General features: G+C 41.6%; 1 protein-coding gene across 1 annotated transcript in view; it reads left to right on the forward strand.

Moving 5' to 3' along the window:
• The window catches only part of LOC137945511 (protein TIC236, chloroplastic), a 71,695-nt gene that overhangs the window by 36,732 nt on the left and 16,162 nt on the right, over nt 1–18,801 (forward strand). Inside the window, exons 8-13 of the mRNA XM_068791436.1 lie at nt 7,265–7,495; nt 7,715–7,798; nt 11,671–11,828; nt 12,083–12,611; nt 12,889–13,056; nt 13,214–13,273. Coding sequence (XP_068647537.1) covers nt 7,265–7,495; nt 7,715–7,798; nt 11,671–11,828; nt 12,083–12,611; nt 12,889–13,056; nt 13,214–13,273 — 1,230 coding nt within the window. The remainder of the gene's footprint in view (nt 1–7,264; nt 7,496–7,714; nt 7,799–11,670; nt 11,829–12,082; nt 12,612–12,888; nt 13,057–13,213; nt 13,274–18,801) is intronic.

Here is an 18,801-nt window from a genome sequence, read left to right on the forward strand (position 1 = left end):
GTGGAGCAGCCGGGGGATTTCAGACCTATTAGTCTCATCTCTAGCTCATACAAGATCATTGCTAGACTATTGGCGTGTCGTTTAAAGACCTTAATGGCCAAGGGGCTTTCCTCAGGGGTTGGAATATTTTGGACTCTCCAATGGTGGCTCATGAATTATTTGACCACTTTTTCTCGCTCCAGTGCCCCTCACTTTGCTTTGAAGCTTGATCTTGAGAAGGCCTTTGACCGGGTGAATTGAGATCTTTTGGATGACTTCCTAGATCGGATGGGGTTCGGTGATCGGTGACGATTCTGGATTAGGAGCTGCATTTCTTCGGCTTTCTACTCTCTCTTGCCTAATGGGACTGTTTGCGGTTTCTTTAGGGGGTCCCGGGGAATAAGACAAGGAGATATGCTCTCTTTTCTATTGTTCAATATTGTTGTTGAGTGGCAGTGTTTGATGTGCCTCCTTTAGTACGTGGATGACATGCTCATTTTTTGTGGTGGTTCACTTGAGTATGCCGTGAAGGTCTAGGCCTTGCTTGGGTTATTTGAGATTGTTTTGGGACAGAAGTCAATTGGCAGAAAACCACACTTTGGGGGTTCAACATCAGCCCAGAGTATCTTCAGTCAATGACGGATATGTTGGGATGCTCATTATCCTCAACCTTGACCACAGATCTTGGCCTCCCCCTCTTTACCTCTTGCATCAGTAAGGACCTATGGATCCTAGTTATTGAGCAACTGGAATCCCGTTTGGCTACCTGGAGAGGTCGATTCCTCTCAAAAGTGGAAGAGTTGTCCTTCTTAAAGATTGCTTGGCCTGTATTCCCAACTATTTCCTCTCCTTCCTCCACTGCCCAGCTTCGGTCTGTGTGCAAATTGACAGATTGATGAAAAGGTTCCTTTGGTGTGGCCCATCTTCGGATTTTAAGTATCATCTTGTAGAACGGAAGGATATGGGCATCCCCAAATCTAGGGGAGGATTGAGTATACAGCTCACCAAGGATATGAATAGTGCTCTTCTCCTTAAGTGGATTTGGAAATTCAACATTGTTGGTAGTAATCTTTGAAAGGTTATCGTGTCCCACAAATTGAACTGGCAGAATCATTGGTGGACTTCGGGAGGAGGAGAGTTTCACTCTCTCCAATCTAGAGAGCTATATTCCTTCCCCTCCCCCTTTTCAGCTAGGCTCTTCACTTCTATGTTGTAAATGGTCGCACGGTTTATTTCTGGGAGGATTGGTGGGTCTGGTCCGGACCTTTAAGGGCCTCCTTCAGTAGTGTTTGGCGAGCCTCTTCCCAATGCTGCCTCTTTGTTGACGACACTAGGAGATCTGGATCCTAGGATCTTCGCCTCCGACGTGGGCTAGATGACTCGGACACTTTGCTGGCCTCATGCCTGTTGGAGACTATCTCTTCCTCTGAGCCCAAGATGACCATAGCTGATTCGATGATTTGGTGGCTGGAAGCTAGTGGTATTTTTTTTGTCTCTTCCATCTACTCCCTCATTATGGGATGGTCTTCGTCATTGTCTGATCATGAGGTAGCCCTTATTTGGCGATTATGTGCTCTCCCTAAGGTCAAATTTTTCCTGTGGAATGTCGGTCTTAACAAGATCTTTACGCTGACAATCTTCGACGCCATGGTAATCATAGTGCTTGCGCTTCTTGTCCCCTTTGTGGCCTTGAGGATGAGGCTATCAATCATCTTCTCATCTCTTGCCCATTCTCATGGTCAACTTGGATGAGCATTCTCAGTCGAATTGGCTTTCAATTATGTTTGCCTTGGGATCTTCTCTCAGTCTACTGCATGCTTCATGGAATCTGTCTGCCCAAGTTGGGTAGGATGCTCGTCTCTGCTAGTGTTGCTTTTATCCCTTGGGGCCTCTGGAAGGAGCGTAACAATAGGTGATTCAATGCCAATTTTTTCTCTTAGGATAGGGTTGCCTCATCTACTATTGGTTCTATCTCTACGTGGCTCCAATCCAAGAAAGAGTTCTCCTCTCTCTTGGGCTGCCCTCTCAAAGACAATAGGCGTGCCCTTGCCAAGAGTTCTCCTCTCTTGGGCTCTCTGATTAGACCTCCTGTTATGCAGGTGTGGCAACCTCCTCAACCGGGCTTCATCAAGCTGAATTTTAACGGTAGCTCCATTGGCAATCCTGGCATGGCGGGCTTTGGTGGCGTGTTTCGGGACTCGTGCGGTAATCAGCTCATGTCTTACTCCAGTCCCATGGGCATCTCTAACTCCACATCTACTGAGCTCCAGGCTCTCCTCAGTGGCCTTACCATTTTCCTGGATCGTTTCTTCAGCCCTCTCCACATTGAGGGAGATTCCGCAATGATTATTGGATGGTTCTCTTCCCCCTCTACCCCACCATGGCAACATTGGGATGTTTTCTATTTTTTTTTTTTTAAATGATGCTGAATTTAATTAAATCAAAAGCTCAGAAGAACAAGATTACAGGAGCCTTCCTAAACAATGAGAGATTGTTGGGAGGTTCCAAATTTTGCCAATTTATCACCCAAGGAATTGGCTGATCTAGGAATATGTTTCCAAGTACAATGAATTGTGAACACAATGTCAGCAATACAATCAATGATAGGCCATTGGCACCGAGGGGGGGAGGGGTACGACGACTTGAGTTGGAGAGTAAAAAAGGGGGAGACCCAAATATGTAGATGGCATGTTCTCTAATGCACACCTCAAGTAATTTGCCATGCCACAAAGCATTGTGGCATCAATGTGATAACCAAGAAGGGTGGACATTATTCCCCACATTACCTGTATTTGGTCCCATGTTCCCAGATCTGCTAATTTTTTGGCTGACGCCTTTGCTAAGCAGGGAACCTCCCTTCAATCCCTTGTTGTATGGGGTGTGCCTCCCTAGTTTGTTTGTTTGTTTTTTTTTTTTTTTTTTTTTGGATAGTAAGTGAGAATTTATAAAGACGAGCCAAAAAGGTTACAATCTGGGGGGACCTCTCACTTCATCAAAAGTTTGGAGGGATGTGCCCCGTGTAGTTTGAGCATCCGCATGGTGATTAATGGATCTAGGTACATGATTCCAAATATAGTCTAGGAAGGAAGAGATATTACAAATATCAAGGAAGATGTCCTAATGGCTTCATAGAGGAGACTTGGACTTGGCGCACCAATCAATGATCACTTTAGAGTCACCCTCAATGATGAGGGGGCCAGAAAATCGATCACAGAAGGACATCAGACCATGAAGCAACCTAGCAAGCTTCGCCTAGGTGGAGTCCGAGATGCCAAAGGGACCAGCGTAGGAGAGAAGGAGGTTGTTGTGGTCGTCATGGATAACACCACCAAACCTCGCAGGCCCAAGACAACGGAAGGTGCTGTCATCAAAGTTAAGCTTAAGGTAACCGATAGGTGGAGGGGTTCAAGTAACCATAGCCAGAGCGCGAGAGGCCCCAACCGTAGCATCAATAAGACGCCAATTTCCCCGGAGGTGGGAGCTTCTGAGATGAAGGAAATCTTTCTTCATGAGGAGCCAAGTAGAGACCTGACGCGCAATGGATTCAGCAAGTTCAGAATCAGAGGAGGCCTTGAACTGAAATTTTCGCATATTCAGTTCCTTCCAAAGAGCCTAGGTGATATGACCCGTGTAGTTGGATATGAGCAATTTACCTAGCTTGGGTAGTCGAGAGCCAACAAGTGATTGGATCATCAAAAGGAGATCATGAGAGACACAATACTGGATCTCGATTCTATGCAAGAGGTTGGCCCTGATTGATTGGGTGAAGTTGCAATGGAGGAGCACATGGGTGGCGCTTTCCGGCGAGTTATGGCAAAAAGGGCTGGATGGGTGGGAAACAGGAGTTCCACGTCGAAGCAAGACATCGAAAGTGAAGATCTTATTCCAGCAGGTGCACCAGACAAAGAATTTGGTGCGAGGGGGAGCTTGAAGGGACCAAGCAAAAACAATTGGGTGGTGGGGAAGGGAGGCATCATAATTCATCAAGCGGTTGTAATCGGAAGCAACCATAGAGAGTCCCTTAGGCCGGGCGGCCAGATTAGAGCATCAAGAGTGGAAGGTCTGATTTTAATCTTCATGGGATCAGAAAGAATACTGGAAGCCTCCAAGGTCTCACTATTAGTAAGGGTTCTGCGAAGGTGGAGATTCCAATCACCCAGATGACACCAGAAATCAGCAATCGAAGCAGCAGGATGGTTTGATAGGCTCAGGAGAGAGCAATAGGATTCCAGCAACGGCTTATCTTGCAGCCACCAATCCGACCAAGATTTCGTGCGGAGACCATCTCTAGGCAAGCACTTGACAACAGCCCAAAAATGAGGGAGAAGGAATATTTTCTTCCAAATAGGCGAGAACCTGTGGCGTCTGCCCCCGCCAGCCACCAACCATTACATTTATCAACTTTGGCAGCCACCAACGAGCGCCAAATCAGCGAAGGAGAAGTGTTGAATCGCTAGAGCCATTTGAGAAGATATGCAGAATTGGTGCCCAAGATGCTCCTGATGCCAAGACCGCCCAGTGCAACTAGTTTGCAAATATCAGTCCAATTCACTTGGTGATACTTCCTCTCCCCATTGGGGCTACCCCAAAGGAAGTGCCGCTTGAGGAATTCCACTCTGTTGGCCACGGCAGCAGGGCACTAGAATAAAGAGATGTAATAGCTAGGAATTCCATGTAGACAGAATTTAATAAGAGTAAGCTTGTCGGCCTTAGAAAGGTATTTCCCCCGCTAAATGGCAAGCCAACTCTCTATCTGATCAATGACAGGTTGCCAGCAATGCTTACCCGGGTTACCATTAGTCAACGGAAGGCCGAGGTAAGTGCTAGGAAGACTGGTGACCCTGCATCCGAGGTAATCAGCTATGCAATTAAGGGTGGTTTGCTCAATGTTATATCCTGAAATGGCAGACTTGGCTCAGTTAACTTTCTGACTAGATGAGAACTCGAAGAGATTCAATAGTGCCTTGAACCGGACAATTTACTCCATTGAACCCTTGCCAAATAGTATGGTATCATCCACATACTGAAGGATAGAGACGTCCTGGTTTGGTTGGTCAGAGATGGGAGAGAGCCAGCCAATGTCCTTAGCGTGGCGGATCATGATGGACAAATACTCCACAATAATGGTAAAAAGGAAGGGTGACAGGGGGTCGTTGGTGGTGACGCTAATGGGTCTGAAGTCGGAGGGGAACTTGGTATTGATTTTCTTGGGGACCACAACGAGGAAGGAGGATCCAAGCGCAAGATAAGTAATGCCATAGGTGTAGAAGTTGTTGGCAAAGACATAGATGTCATCACGGATTGCTGTCTAGCAATGTTGAGGCCCGGGGGTGTTGTCAGTAGGTTGGCCAAGAGCTGCAGCATCGATCTCCGCATGGGAGAAAGGAAGCTCCAAAAGAGTGGCTGAGTTGGAGCTAATATGCTGGAATTGGAGGTGCTGGAAGATTGGCCTGTTAAACCGGTCCTCAGTGTAGAGGTCTGCAAAGGACTTCACCATAGCATTAGTAATGGAGGGTCTATCTAAACTCACTTGGCCCTCAATGTTGAGAAAGGTGATTCGGTTAGCCCTCCTCCGGGCTGAGGTGATGGAGTGAAAGAACTTAAGAGTTTCCATCACCCTCAGCCAGCCAACAAAATCTGGCACGTTGCTTCCACATAAGAATTTCATTGTAAGCAATGTTTTGAAGATTACGAGTGAGATCAATACGAAGAGGATATTTAGAGTAGGAGAGAGACCTTAAGTTCCCCAAGCTGGTCAAGAGTGGTGATTCGATTGAGGGAGTTCTTCAAACAAGAAGCTTCAGAACTGTGTTCAAAAGACTAGGCTTTAATGCGAGCTTTAAGAGAGTTAAGTTTGAGCGGAAAGTTTCATCTAGCGTTGGGGTTGGCAGGAAGCGAAAGCCACCAATCATTGATTTTGGAGTCAAACTTCGAATCTCGGAGCCAATTCGCAGGAAGTGATGTTCAGGTATTGAAGAAGTTAAATCACATTCGGCAACTCATTTTCAAACTAAATATCTAGGTCATCTGAAATATTTCTTGGGGATAGAAGTAGTGAGAAGCAAAGAGAGAATTGCTTCGACTCAGTGGAAATATATAACTGACATGTTCCAAAAATATGGTCTTTTGGGAGCTAAACCTGTGTATACACCTATGTAGGTAGGACATGACCTTCATGATGATCAACGTACGGAATTGAATGATAAAACAATGTATAATAGATTAGTGGGGCAAACTCATTTATGCTACAATTACTATAGTGGTATCTCATTTGCAGTCAGTGTAGTGAGTTAGTTTATGGAGCATCCACATAAGATTCACCTAGAGGCTGCTCAAAGAACTTAAAATATCTTAAAGAAACACCAAGGAAAGGTCTTCTCTTTAAACCTAACGACCACTTGAGAATTGAAGCATTTTCTGATGCTGATTATGCAGGTTTCAAACTAGACAAAAAATCAACCACTGGGTATTGTGTGTTTCTGGGAGGAAACTTAATTAGCTGGAAGAGTAAGAAACAAAATGTTGTTGCTCGATCTGGTGCAGAAGCAGAGTATAGAGCAATGGCCCACACTATAAGTGAACTAATGTGGGTGAGATTTGTCACCCACGAGTTAGGTTTTTATCAGAAGGAACCCATGATTATGTATTGTGATAACCAAACAACTATCTTCGTTGCTAGTAATCCGGTGTTTCATGAGAGAACGAAGCACATAGAGGTAGACTGTGACTTCATTCGGGATGTTGCGATGAAGAAGTAGGTGACACCTCCATATGTTCGATTTGGTGATTAGCTTGATGATGTTTTCACTAAAACACTAGGTAAGTGTGAATTTATGAACTTCTATAGCAAGTTGGGTCCCTTCAACATATATGCTCCAACTTGAAGGGGAGTATTGAAAACAAGTACAAGGGCATTTTAGTCATTTGACCTTATCCTCATATTTATATTCTGATGTAATCTTGTTCTCTATGTTTAATTATGTTAATTGTCCAAGTTTCGTGTACATAGGACAGAGAATGGGAGATATAAGGAGATCAGTTTTTTACTTAAGAGGCGTAATTTTGTAAATTCAGCATAATCACTTAATTAAATAGGTTGGGGGTGGTGCATGCCCCCAATGCAGCTCATTCTTGGGCCCTTCCCTCACTTCTCTCTCTTTCTCTCTCATTCTTTCTTCTATCTCTCTTTTCTTACTTTTTTCAATTATTATTTGGATATTGCAGATCTTTATTATTTGATGAGGGATTGGGGCTGTTTGTTAAAGTGAAATCTTGTTCAATGCAGGTGGCTGGATCAGTTACTGCTGTATTCAACTGTCAGGGCCCTTTGGATGCACCCATATTTGTGGGAAGTGGAGCCATTTCAAGAAGAATGGCTCCTTCTGTTCCTGAGTCTGCTCCTTCATCTGCCACTGAAACATTAGTTAAGAACAAAGATGCTGGTGCAGTGGCAGCATTTGACCGTGTACCATTCTCAAATTTATCAGCAAATTTTACTTTTAACTTGGACAACAGTGTAAGTTTCTTGCTTTAGCCAAGCAAGGAGCCTCCTTGCAATCTCTTGTTGTTAGGAGTTAGCTCCTCCTTTTTGTTCTCTTAATAAAATCACATTTCATAAAAAAAAAAAAAAAATCAGTGTGAGTTTCTTTTGTTGTTTTGCTTGTGCCATTTAATATTGTTTGGTATCACAATAAGTCTTGATTATTCCCATGGAAATTTTTTTGAGCTGGTATAGGTTGCTGATTTATATGGGATTAGAGCAAATCTTTTGGATGGTGGTGAAATTCGGGGGGCAGGATATGCTTGGATATGTCCGGAGGTATTGTGCTGTTTGTCTTAAAATGGCTTATTATAGTCTTGCATTTTCTACAATCACCAATATTTTAAGAAAACATGTTGACCTATATATAAGAGGCATATTATATTCTGTTGCTTTTAATGAAAGGATTGGGGGTTTCTTTAAAAAAGAAATAGGCTCAAATGCCTGCAAGGCATAGAGCCCACTGAACTTGACTAAGATGTTGATTACAACTTCCATCCTTACCAAGTTGGTTAGTAGCAGAGTTTATTAAGTGGGCTGAATGTAAGTGAATTTACCGTATTGAGAATGGACATAAATTGCTGAATGTATCTCCACAGGTAGTGCAAATCACCCTTTGTCTTGGAAAATTACTACCTTAGAATTTTCTTCAACGATCATAGGTGCCTAAAGTGTTTGGCATAGAGAACAAGGCTGTTTAACTTGCCATTCATCTTTACAGTAGTGGAGTCTGATTACCCTAACTGGCCAGAGCAAGGCAAAGGTATCCTTTCCTCATGATCATTACCAACCTCTCCAACCCTAGGAGGGCCAAATTGCCATGGAAACTACCATCAAGTTAATTGTCTGGAGCTAGGTGGGGGAGGAGTCCAGGCTACCACTTTCTCTGGCTGATGATGACTGCAACCAGCAAAAGTGCCCAAATTCTTCCTAACGAAAGCACTCAGCAGATCATCATGATTTCTGACAACTAAACTAAGCAAACCGAAAAAAGTAAAACTTGGAGAAAAGAGGGAAGATAATTGAGAGAGAGAGAGAAGTGATAGAAATAAAAGGTTTTGAAATTGGGTCTTCTTAGTGGTCGTGCATGACCCCCATTCTCTTAAATAAGTGGGGTGATTGGGGTTAAATACAAATAATAAAATTGCCCCTCTTCACTTAAATGTACTTAATCCCTTATATCTCCCACCACACTTACTAGAATTACTTGAAATTTAGACCAATGACATATTAAAACATGTTGAACAAAGTAGTATAGGCTCCAGGAAATACATAATATGTAAAATAACCAAGCTGCCCTTCTCTAGGATTTTTAACACTCCCCCTCAAGCGGGGGCGTATATATCCATAAGACTCGGCTTGCTGCAGAAAATTTCAAATTCACGTTTCCCCTAGGTCTTGGTAAACATATCTCCAATCTAGTCACAATATCGTATATATGGTGTAAGCACTTCTTTTTTTCATCATTGCATCTCTTATAAAGTGACAGTTTACTTCAATATGTTATGTCCTCTCATGAAATACTGGATTTCCGACTATGAATATAGTTGCCTAATTGTCAAAATACATAACCATTGGCTCGTCTTCCTAAAGATTGAATTCTTTGACTATAGATCTTACCCATTTCAATTTGCTAACAGTATGGCTATAGCTCTGTATTATGCCTCAGCCCTAGAGCGGGCCACAACATTCTGCTTCTTGCTTTTCCAATTGATTAAATTTCCTCCCAGAAATACACAGTACTCAGTGGTGGATTTTCTATCAAGCTTGGATCTTGCATAATTTGCATTTGAAAAGGCTTCAATTCTTAGATTATCATTTGGTTTAAACAACAAACCTTTCTCAGTGTCTCCTTTCAAATACCTCAAAATGCTTAGTGCAGCCTCAAAATGAGTTTTTCGTGGACATTCCATAATCTGACTGACCACACTCACAACAAAAGACCAGAGAGCTCAGCGGTTGTGGAGTCGGCCACACCTAGAGACCCAGAGTAGGATATAAGAGTGGTGTCATCCGCATTACGAAGCACACCACCGTAACCCACAAGCTCAGGACATCCAAGAGCAATTGTGTCAATCAAAATTGAGTTTAATTACCCTGTGGGGGGTTGCCAGCTAGCTATCATAGGGGATATAGAAGGGCCAGTCATCTAAGCAATCGCACGCTAGTTAGTGCGAAGAGGGACGTTCATGAGATTATCGAATTCCCTCCGGGTATGAAGCCAAGTAGAAATAAGTTCAGTGGTAGTGCAAATGACCTCCTCAACAATGCTGAAACCAAATGGCACAGGGTAAAGGAGGGTAAAGCGAGGGGCCATCTTATGAATAGGCAGGTGAATGCTGCTGGCCAGGTCCTCAGTAAATGAGGTGTGCCTGCATTAGCTCAGCCAAAATTTCTTTGTAAAAAAATTCCACATTGACTTATCAAAGGAATAATTCTGCAGTAAGTGGTTAATGGTCTCGTTTTCATAATCTGAAAATATATGTTAGCAACATAGCCAATACGCCAAAAGTTCCAAAGCTGATAGAACTCGGGAAACTAGGCCCTAAAATTTATCTCATACTCATCAGGTTGGGCCGCCTCACTGGACCTAACAATCCGCCACGCTTCCTTGCCTATGTCCATGTCGGCCCATTCTATGACGTTTCCCACTTCTGATTAAGTATTATTTCTCCCTTATGACAACCTCACTTTTTCACTGGGCCCTTTTCATAGGTTGCTCCTTTTAGTATTTGAACATGACATGGTGTCTGCGCTTCTACTAATTTTATATACCTAGTTTATATGCAAAAAAATCTGGAGTTGATGGAACTCAAAAAGCTAGGGCTTTGAATTTATCCTGTGCTATGCTACCCAACCTGGTACCCATACCCCAAGTTGGACCCAATAAGACTAAAACAACATACATCTTGTTTTGGGAGGCTGGTACCCTCTCCTTTAAAGCTGTTCACAAGTGAGAATTCTCCCCTTGAGCAGCCACCATCCAAACAATTGACCTTAGGAGGTCCAATGAGCTTCCGTACGCTACAACAAGGCAGAAACATTGTTAGGTCTGTAAAAAAGAGTTGGATATAAGAAGCCACAAAAGAAAAAAAAAACACCTGCATTATTAGCAGTCCAAATAACCTTGTCCTTGTGGAAATGATCTTACCCAGCAGCAGGGTGCTGGCATCACTCACCTCCTGATCAGTGATTAAATGCAGCATTTTACCCCATGACCCATGGGATGTAAGCTTAAATCTTTGTGAGTGGCCATAATAGACTTGCAAATCTGAGAGGAGCGAGGAGGTCAACGGTCCGCTTATTGTGGAAGGAGACTCAAAAATTGTCATTGGATGGTGTTCCACCGCCTCCTTCCCTCCTTGGATAATGTCTCCTCTATTACTTGTACTTGGTCTCAGCCAATGTGGCTGCTGACTCTTGTGCTAAATTGGGTCCCTCCCTTCAATCTCTTGTTGTTAGGGGAGGCCTCCCTTGATGTATTTTCTTGCTTTCCTTTGAAATAAAATCATCACCGTTTCAAAAAAAAATTACCTGCTGGAGGGATGTAGGAACCCCATTGAATATGGTAGTTTATACAAAATGATGTTTCTCCAATGGTTCTCCCTCATTGCTGAACCACCACAGTCATTTTGCATGACAAGATTGATTGAGAGGCTCATGTTTGAGTTGGGAGATGCATCTACCAATTAACCAAGTCGTACCTGTAACTGTCAGAGGGCCTGTTGCCATAGAAAGTTTCTTTCAATTGTTTCCATCTTTAAAATAACACTCTCTAGAATTGATTTTTGTAATATTGTATTCTTCAGTCCTTCTTTGCTTCATTTGTGCTGCATTTAGCAATCTTCTTTGTGCAGTGCCATAAATATTGTATTTGTTATTCAAGTGGTAGGTTGAAATGCATTTTTGGATTTCACTACTCACGTCTTGTAAGGAGGGTGATGTTATTCTTCTTGTTTCCCATGCACACTAAGAAGGAAATAAAAATCTGCTGGTTTGAAAATTTTGTCTGTAACCTCTCTTTGAAAAGTTCATTATCGTTATCTTACCTGATTGAAAAGCTTTTCTCTGCTTGACAAGGTTTCTCTTGTACATAATTATTTAGTACCGATACAATGATGCATTCATTTTTCTTGCTTTTATTTTACCAGGGTGAGGTAGATGATTCAGCGATGGACATAAACTTGTCTGGAAATTTAGCTTTTGACAGAGTTATTCATCGGTATTTACCTTGTGAGATCCAACTGCTGCCACTTAAAATTGGGGAAATAAATGGAGGAACAAGACTGTCTGGATCACTTTCTAGACCGTAAGATGTTGAACCTTTTAACAGTGATCGCTGAATACTGCTGTGTTAGAGATTAACTGGCTTCGTTGATTCTTCAATATGACTTCTGTTAGTGGGAAACATCCACATAAGTTAATGTCTGGAAAATCCTGTATTTATTAGTAGGGAAAACACCTTCTAACTTTGATTTGTCACTTTTGGATGAACCTAGACCCAACTTTAACTTTTTTCCCAGGTCATACTGTTAGCTGATATTTCCTTGTTCTGAAATTCAGGAGATTTGACATCAAATGGGCTGCACCTAAAGCTGAAGAGTCCTTTACGGATGCTCGTGGGGATATTATTATTTCTCATGAGTCTATTATTGTGACTTCTTCATCAATTGCTTTCGACATTAATGCAAAAGTTCAGGCATCTTATCCTCATGACTGGCTCATGAGAGAAGATGGAAATATAAAGATTTTGGAGGCGATGACTATTGAGGGAATTGAACTGGATCTAAGGATGCGTGGATTTGAATTTTTTGGCATGATTTCTCCTTATTCTTTTGATTTGCCGAGGCCAATGCACTTGAAAGCAACTGGAAGGGTCAAATTTCATGGTGAAGTTGTAAAAGTAAAGCCTTCATTAGTTGATGAAGAAGAAGTGTTATTGGCCCAAAAAAATGTTTTAGATGGACAGAAGACTGACATTCAGAAGATGCAACTTGTTGGGGAAGTTTCACTTGCTGGAATAAAAGTAAATCAGTTAATGTTGGCACCCCAGCTGGCTGGGACTTTAAGTGTCTCTAATGATAATGTGAAGGTAAAGTGCTAATACCGAAAAGCATTGTTTCTTTTTTATGCCTCCATTAAGATATTACTATGTGCATGAGTCCTCTATTTTCAAAAGAAAAAAAGGTTCATGAGTCCTCTATTGTTTATTTCATTTATGGTTTTTTTTGTAACAGAATAAAGCATATCTCTGTCTACCTTATAAGTTCAAATTTGGCAATTGTGTCATATATGTTGCTTAACACATTTTGATATTTAGGTGTTCTGACTTGTCTGTTTTCATAATTTTCTTTTTTCTGGTTATTCAGCTGGATGCCACAGGCAGGCCTGATGAGAGTTTGACGGTGGAGATCACTGGACCATTGCGGCCTAATGTTGAAGACAACTTGCAGAAAAGAACAGTGTTAATTGCTCTTCAGAAAGGGCAGCTTAAATTTAATGTTCATTATCAACCTCAGCATTCAACAAATTTGGAGGTGCTTCAACCGTATAGTTTTGAAACTTCTGTTGTATTCTATACTGACCCACTGAGCACTTTCTTTTCCCTGCTATATGGCACCTAGGTTTTTGTTGTTGATTCTTATGATTGGTTGGCACCAGATCGTTTAATTAAATCTCATTATCCATGTATAGGTACGCTATTTGCCACTTGACGAGCTGGAGCTTGCTTCACTTCGTGGAACAATTCAAAGGGTAATATACTATTTAGGCCAATTGCATTGGTTATACTTTTTTTAGAAAGTGCTGATTCTTTGGTTAGGCAAGTGCCTTGTTGTTGGAGATTCCATTATGATGACTTAGCTGCTGTTTTTGTTTGCTTAAGCGGAGCATCATTTCTTTCCCATTGTGCTTTTCTCTCCTCTATGAGAGCATTGTACCTAAAAAGTGCCTCTTTCTTCTTCTTTTTTGAAAGTTGATTACATGCACAAATCCCCTTATCCTCTGGGTGAGACTTGAAACCAAGACCTCACAGTAGAAAACCCTCCCCCAGGACAACCAAGCAAAAGGTCCAAGTCACATTTTAGGGATGCTTTCATGGCATGCTTTGATGCAAGGCCTAAGAAAACACCTGAAGAGCATGTATTTCATTCTTGAGGTGCAGCCTCCTATTACTTTATTTTCTGTGTAAAATTTGTGAACTGATTATATGCAGACCTTTAGTGAAACATTCTTAGAGAGTCCTCTTCAGAAGAAATGGAAAATTCGAGTTTTTGCTTGAAATGTGCTAAGATTATAAGTATTTGAATATGAAAATTAGGTAGAAATGTGAAACTTAAACTTTTAGCATCCCGTGCTCATACATGTATGTTAGCCAAGTTGAGATCCCAGAACTGGGTTCTGCTTTCTTGTTTTTAATAATTTTATGTAGCGAGCAATATAACATGAAATGGCAAGCGTGCTCTTCATAGAATAAGAAATAGCAACAAAATACATTTTGTTTTTTTGAAAATGATGATGAATATATTAACAAAGAGGAAACAAACAAAATTAGAAATAGCAACAAAATACATGAGAAGAAACTTACACTAAGATCCCTATTCCATAAATATGTTAGTGTGAATAGAATCCTTCAACACCCCCCCCCCCCTCGAGCTTGCAAATAAGTATGTTCTTTACATCTAATGCAATTTATCCCAGAAATTTCCTGAATCAGGCCACTGCTAAGACGATTTATTTCATGTTTCTTAAAGGGGAATAATATTCTATTGAAGAAAATAAGGAAAGGAACAAGCAGACAAAGCCTCAAGAAGAGGGTGACAAAAAAAGAAGAAAAAACAATGCAAGCAAAAAATTCAGTAAAAAGCTAAGAGGAATGGATCTGCCTGCAAGAAGACATTGTTGAGCAGCCTGTTCTCAAGCAAGAGAATCTGCCACCAAGTTGGTTGATTTAGGAGTCTGGGCCCAGGTGATGATGACCTGATCCAGGATGTCAGAAGCCTCTAGGTGGAGATAGTAAAATCAAAGGGAGAGGGAAAGATCCATTTGCGCAAGAGATCACCTCTTTTTTTTCTTTTTTTTGTTTTGAATATTAGTTAGTCCTCATGAGCATAAGGCAAATCTAGCTTGGAAACTCTCAACGCCAAGCAAAATCAAGTTTTTCGTGTGGTCAGCCATTAGAGAGCAGATTCTTACTTCAGACAACCTTCATAGAAAAGGCTTCACTGCCCCCGATCTTTCTTGTCCCCTTTGCAGTGAGTGTGAAGAGACAGTCCAGCATGTGCTCTTACACTATGGATTTTCGTGGCAAGTTTGGATGAAGATCTTTCAGAAAATCGGGCTCCAATTGGGGCTACATCAGGACCTCTTTGGCACCTTTGAGATGGTTCAAGGGATTCTCCTTCCTCAGTTGAGCAAGTTAATTCTTTCGGCCTGTCTTGCGCATGTTCTATGGGGCATTTGGCTCGAGCGGAACAACCGGAGATTCGATTCCAAAGCTAGTACCCCAGACAACATGGCTTCTCATGTCGTCGGCCTCATCTCGAGTTGGCTTCATACAAAGAAGGATTTTGCCACTCTATCAGGGGTTTCCCTTCAGGAAAATTGGAATTTGATCGCTCACATGTCTGGCCCTAGCAGAGCTCCTAGAATGGCTATCTGGGATCCTCCCCCTTACGACTGTATTAAGCTGAATTTTGATGGTAGTGTTATTGGATGTCCTGGTCCAGCAGGAGCAGGTGGTATATTCAGAGGTCACAATGGAGACCTCATTCTTTCTTATGTTGGTCCAGTGGGCATTGCAGATTCTAATACTGCCGAAGTTAGTGCTCTGTTGTTCGGCCTCCAAATCTTCAGGGATCGTCTCCATGGCAAGTTAGTCATTGAAGGCGACTCGAAGACGGTTATTAGTTGGTGTTCCAAAGACAGCTTCCCCCCTTGGTGCCACTGGCACATCATTGATAGTATTGTTGACATTGTATCTTCTTTGCATTGTAATTGGAATCTCATTCCTAGATCAGCCAACTATTTGGCTGATAAATTGGTAAAATTCGGAACTTCCCAACAATCTCTCATTGTATGGGAAGGATTCCCTCCTTTGTAATATGCTCTTTGAGCTTTTGTCTTAATAAAAATCAGCATCATTTAAAAAAAAACAATGGGGTTGGGTGAACAAGCCTTGCCGAAGGCCCTTTAAACTAAGAGCTTTAAGTGCTGGGAGACAGTCAATCTCAAGATCGTCATTCAACCTTATTTGATGATAACAAACAATTCGGAACTAATGAAACACTTTGAAAGTCATCAATTGGTGTTCCAAAGACAACTCCCCCCCTTGGCGCCACTGGCCTATCACAGATTGTATTGCTGACATTGTATCATCTATACATTGTAATTGGAATCTCATTCCTAGATCAACCAATTCTTTGGCTAATAAATTGGCAAAATTCGGAACTTCCCAGCAATCTCTCATTGTTTGGGAAGGTTTGTAATTTGCTCTTTTGAGCTTTTGTCTTAATAAAAATCAGCATCATTTAAAAAAAAAATGAAACACTTTGAAAGATTTGGAAAAATTCTCAAATCATGTTCAAGTTTCTACAACTACAGCACATAGTGTTCGAATAGTACTAGCAAACCGTTCAAACAGTGCAATTAAAATGAAGAATCACTAGTTATGGAAGTGTAGACCATTTAAACAACATTAGACAAACAGTGCAAACAAAAGATGAAGAAATAGAAGAACTGGAAGCACAAATGATTTTTTTTTTTTTTTTTGAAATGGTGATGATTTTATTTTAAAAGAGAGTAAGAAAATACATCAAGGGAAGCCTCCCTTTACAACAAGAGATTGGAGGGACCCAATTTAGCACGAGTTTGCAGCCGAATTGGCTGATCTAAGGACATAAGACCAGGAGCATGGAATAGAGGAAACAAGGTCCATTATATCAAGATATAACTGTTATTTTATTAAGGGCAGTTTGGGAATTTAACTCTTGTAATACGGTTGCCCTAATTTGGGGCGCCCCTATTAGGGTTTTAATTATCTCATACCGAGGAACATCTCAAGTTGCAGCCCAATAGGCTAGAGAGAAACACCTGTAAGTGTGCGATTTCTCTTGTAAAGTATTTCATCTTCATATTGGATTACTGCAGCAGCGGAAGACAGGACGTAGTCTCACCTTGAGGCGAACCTGTATAAATCTTGTTGTGTTTTTTTCGTGCTTGTTTTTTCCCTTCTTCCGTGTTTATTATTATTGCTCTCATTAGTTTGGAATTAGGGCATTTAATTCTTCCCAATAATCTCTCATTTAAAAAAAAAAAAAAAAAACTGAAGGGGATTCCGAAGATGTCATTAGTTGGGGCTCTAGCTCCGGCTCTCCCCCCTTGGCGCCAGTGGCCAATCATTTCTAATATTGCAGACATTGTATCCTCAATTTCTTGAACATAGAATCACATTCCTCTCATTGTTTGCGAACACCCCCCCTTCCCTCTCTCTCTTCCTTGTAATCTTGCTCTTTTGAGCCTTTGGGGGGAGGGGGGATGGAGTGGACATTTGAGTAATCGCCTTCCAATTGGTACAAAGAGGGGCACATGAAAGGCACACAAATTCCTTTTTAGTGTGAATCCAAATAGAGATGAGGCTCGTAGCAGTACTAGAGACTTCAGCTGCCGAGCGGGTGACACAATCAAAACGTCGAGAGTTCCTCTCCTTCCAAAGGCACCAAGGGATGTGAGCAACACAGGCAGATAATAGGTAGTGCTATTGGTTGTCCTGGGCCAACTGGAGTTGGTGGTGTTTTTAGAGGTAGCAATGGAGACCCTATTCTATCTTATTTTGGGCCAGTGGGCATTACTGATTCAAATACTGCTGAAGTGAGTGTTTTTCTATTCAGTCTCCGAATCTTTAAGGAACGTCTCCATGGCAAGCTGATTATTGAAGGAGACTCAAAAACTGTCATCAATTGGTTTTCAAAAGATAGTTCCCTCTCTTGGCGCCACTAGCCCATCACTGATTGTATTGTTGACATTGTGTTCATCTATTCATTGTAATTGGAATCTCATTCCTAGATCAACCAACTCTTTGGCTGATAAATTGGCAAAATTCGGAACTTCCCAGCAATCTCTCATTGTTCGGGAAGACTTCCCCCATTTGTAATATGCTCGTTTGAGCTTTTGTCTAAATAAAATTCAGTACCATTTAAAAAGAAAAAAAACAGGCAGATAAGAGGAGCTTACCCAGGCTAGGTAGATGGACCCCGAAGGGATATAGACACAAGGTGCTCAAGTCATGAGGGATGCAAAACTAGAGAACCATACTACAGAGTAGAGAAGTCCAAATTTGTTAAACGAAGGTGCAGTGCAGAAGGATGTGACAAGTGGTCTCAACCTCTAAACCACAAAAGGGCAAAGGGGATCAAGAGAGGTATTGTCATGCCGGATGAGATTGTCAGCGGCGAGGATTCTATTGTGGCAAGCACTCCAGAGGAAGAATCTTACCTGAGGGGGTGCCATGAGACGCCAAGCAATGGCAGCAGGTTGAGGGACAGGGGGCCTAGTCCAGCCCATGAGGAGTCTATAGCCAGAGGAAACCGAGAAACGTCTACTGTCATCAAGAATCCAAATCATCCGGTCAGCCACATGATCACGAAGTTGAATACCACAAATGATTCAAACAACATTAAATGCAAAAAAAAGATGAAGAAACAAAAGTACTAGAAGCACAGACCATTTGAATAGCATCAGTGAACCATTTGAATGGTGTTGCAAATAGAAAGTGGAGAAGGCCTAAAAGCCCAGGCCATGGGAACAGTATAGGCATACTTGTGGTGCAAACAAAAAATGAGAAGGCGAAAAGTTCTGACCATTCGTATAATGGGACTTTGTGTTCGAATGGTGCATCAAACAAGTTAACAGGAATGTTAAGAAGGAAGAATTATTCAAACAGTATGCTCAATATTTGAATACTGTTGCAAACAGAAAGTTGAAATGGATAAACCATTGAACTGGTACAGCAAGCAGAAACTAATAGAAGAATTGGAAGAAATGAACCATTTTTTTTGAAAGATATGATGTAATTAGGGTGTCATTTATGTAATTAGTTTATGGTTCTTGACTCTTCTTCACTCTTACTAGGGTGAAGGGCATAATTGTAATATTTACATTTATTCATTTATAAATAGAGCTTAAGGGGGAGGGTTTGGAAATAAGTCCATAACTTGTTCTTCCTCCTGTTTTCTCCCAATGGGTGTCTCTCTCTTTTTTTCCATAAGCTAAATCCATGGAGTCTT

The sequence above is a fragment of the Aristolochia californica genome, unplaced genomic scaffold (assembly GCF_029961685.1).
Source record: "Aristolochia californica isolate CCGP_79_NKW_82.1479 unplaced genomic scaffold, dmAriCali1.0.hap1 SCAF_12, whole genome shotgun sequence".
In the NCBI taxonomy this organism is placed as follows: domain Eukaryota; kingdom Viridiplantae; phylum Streptophyta; class Magnoliopsida; order Piperales; family Aristolochiaceae; genus Aristolochia; species Aristolochia californica.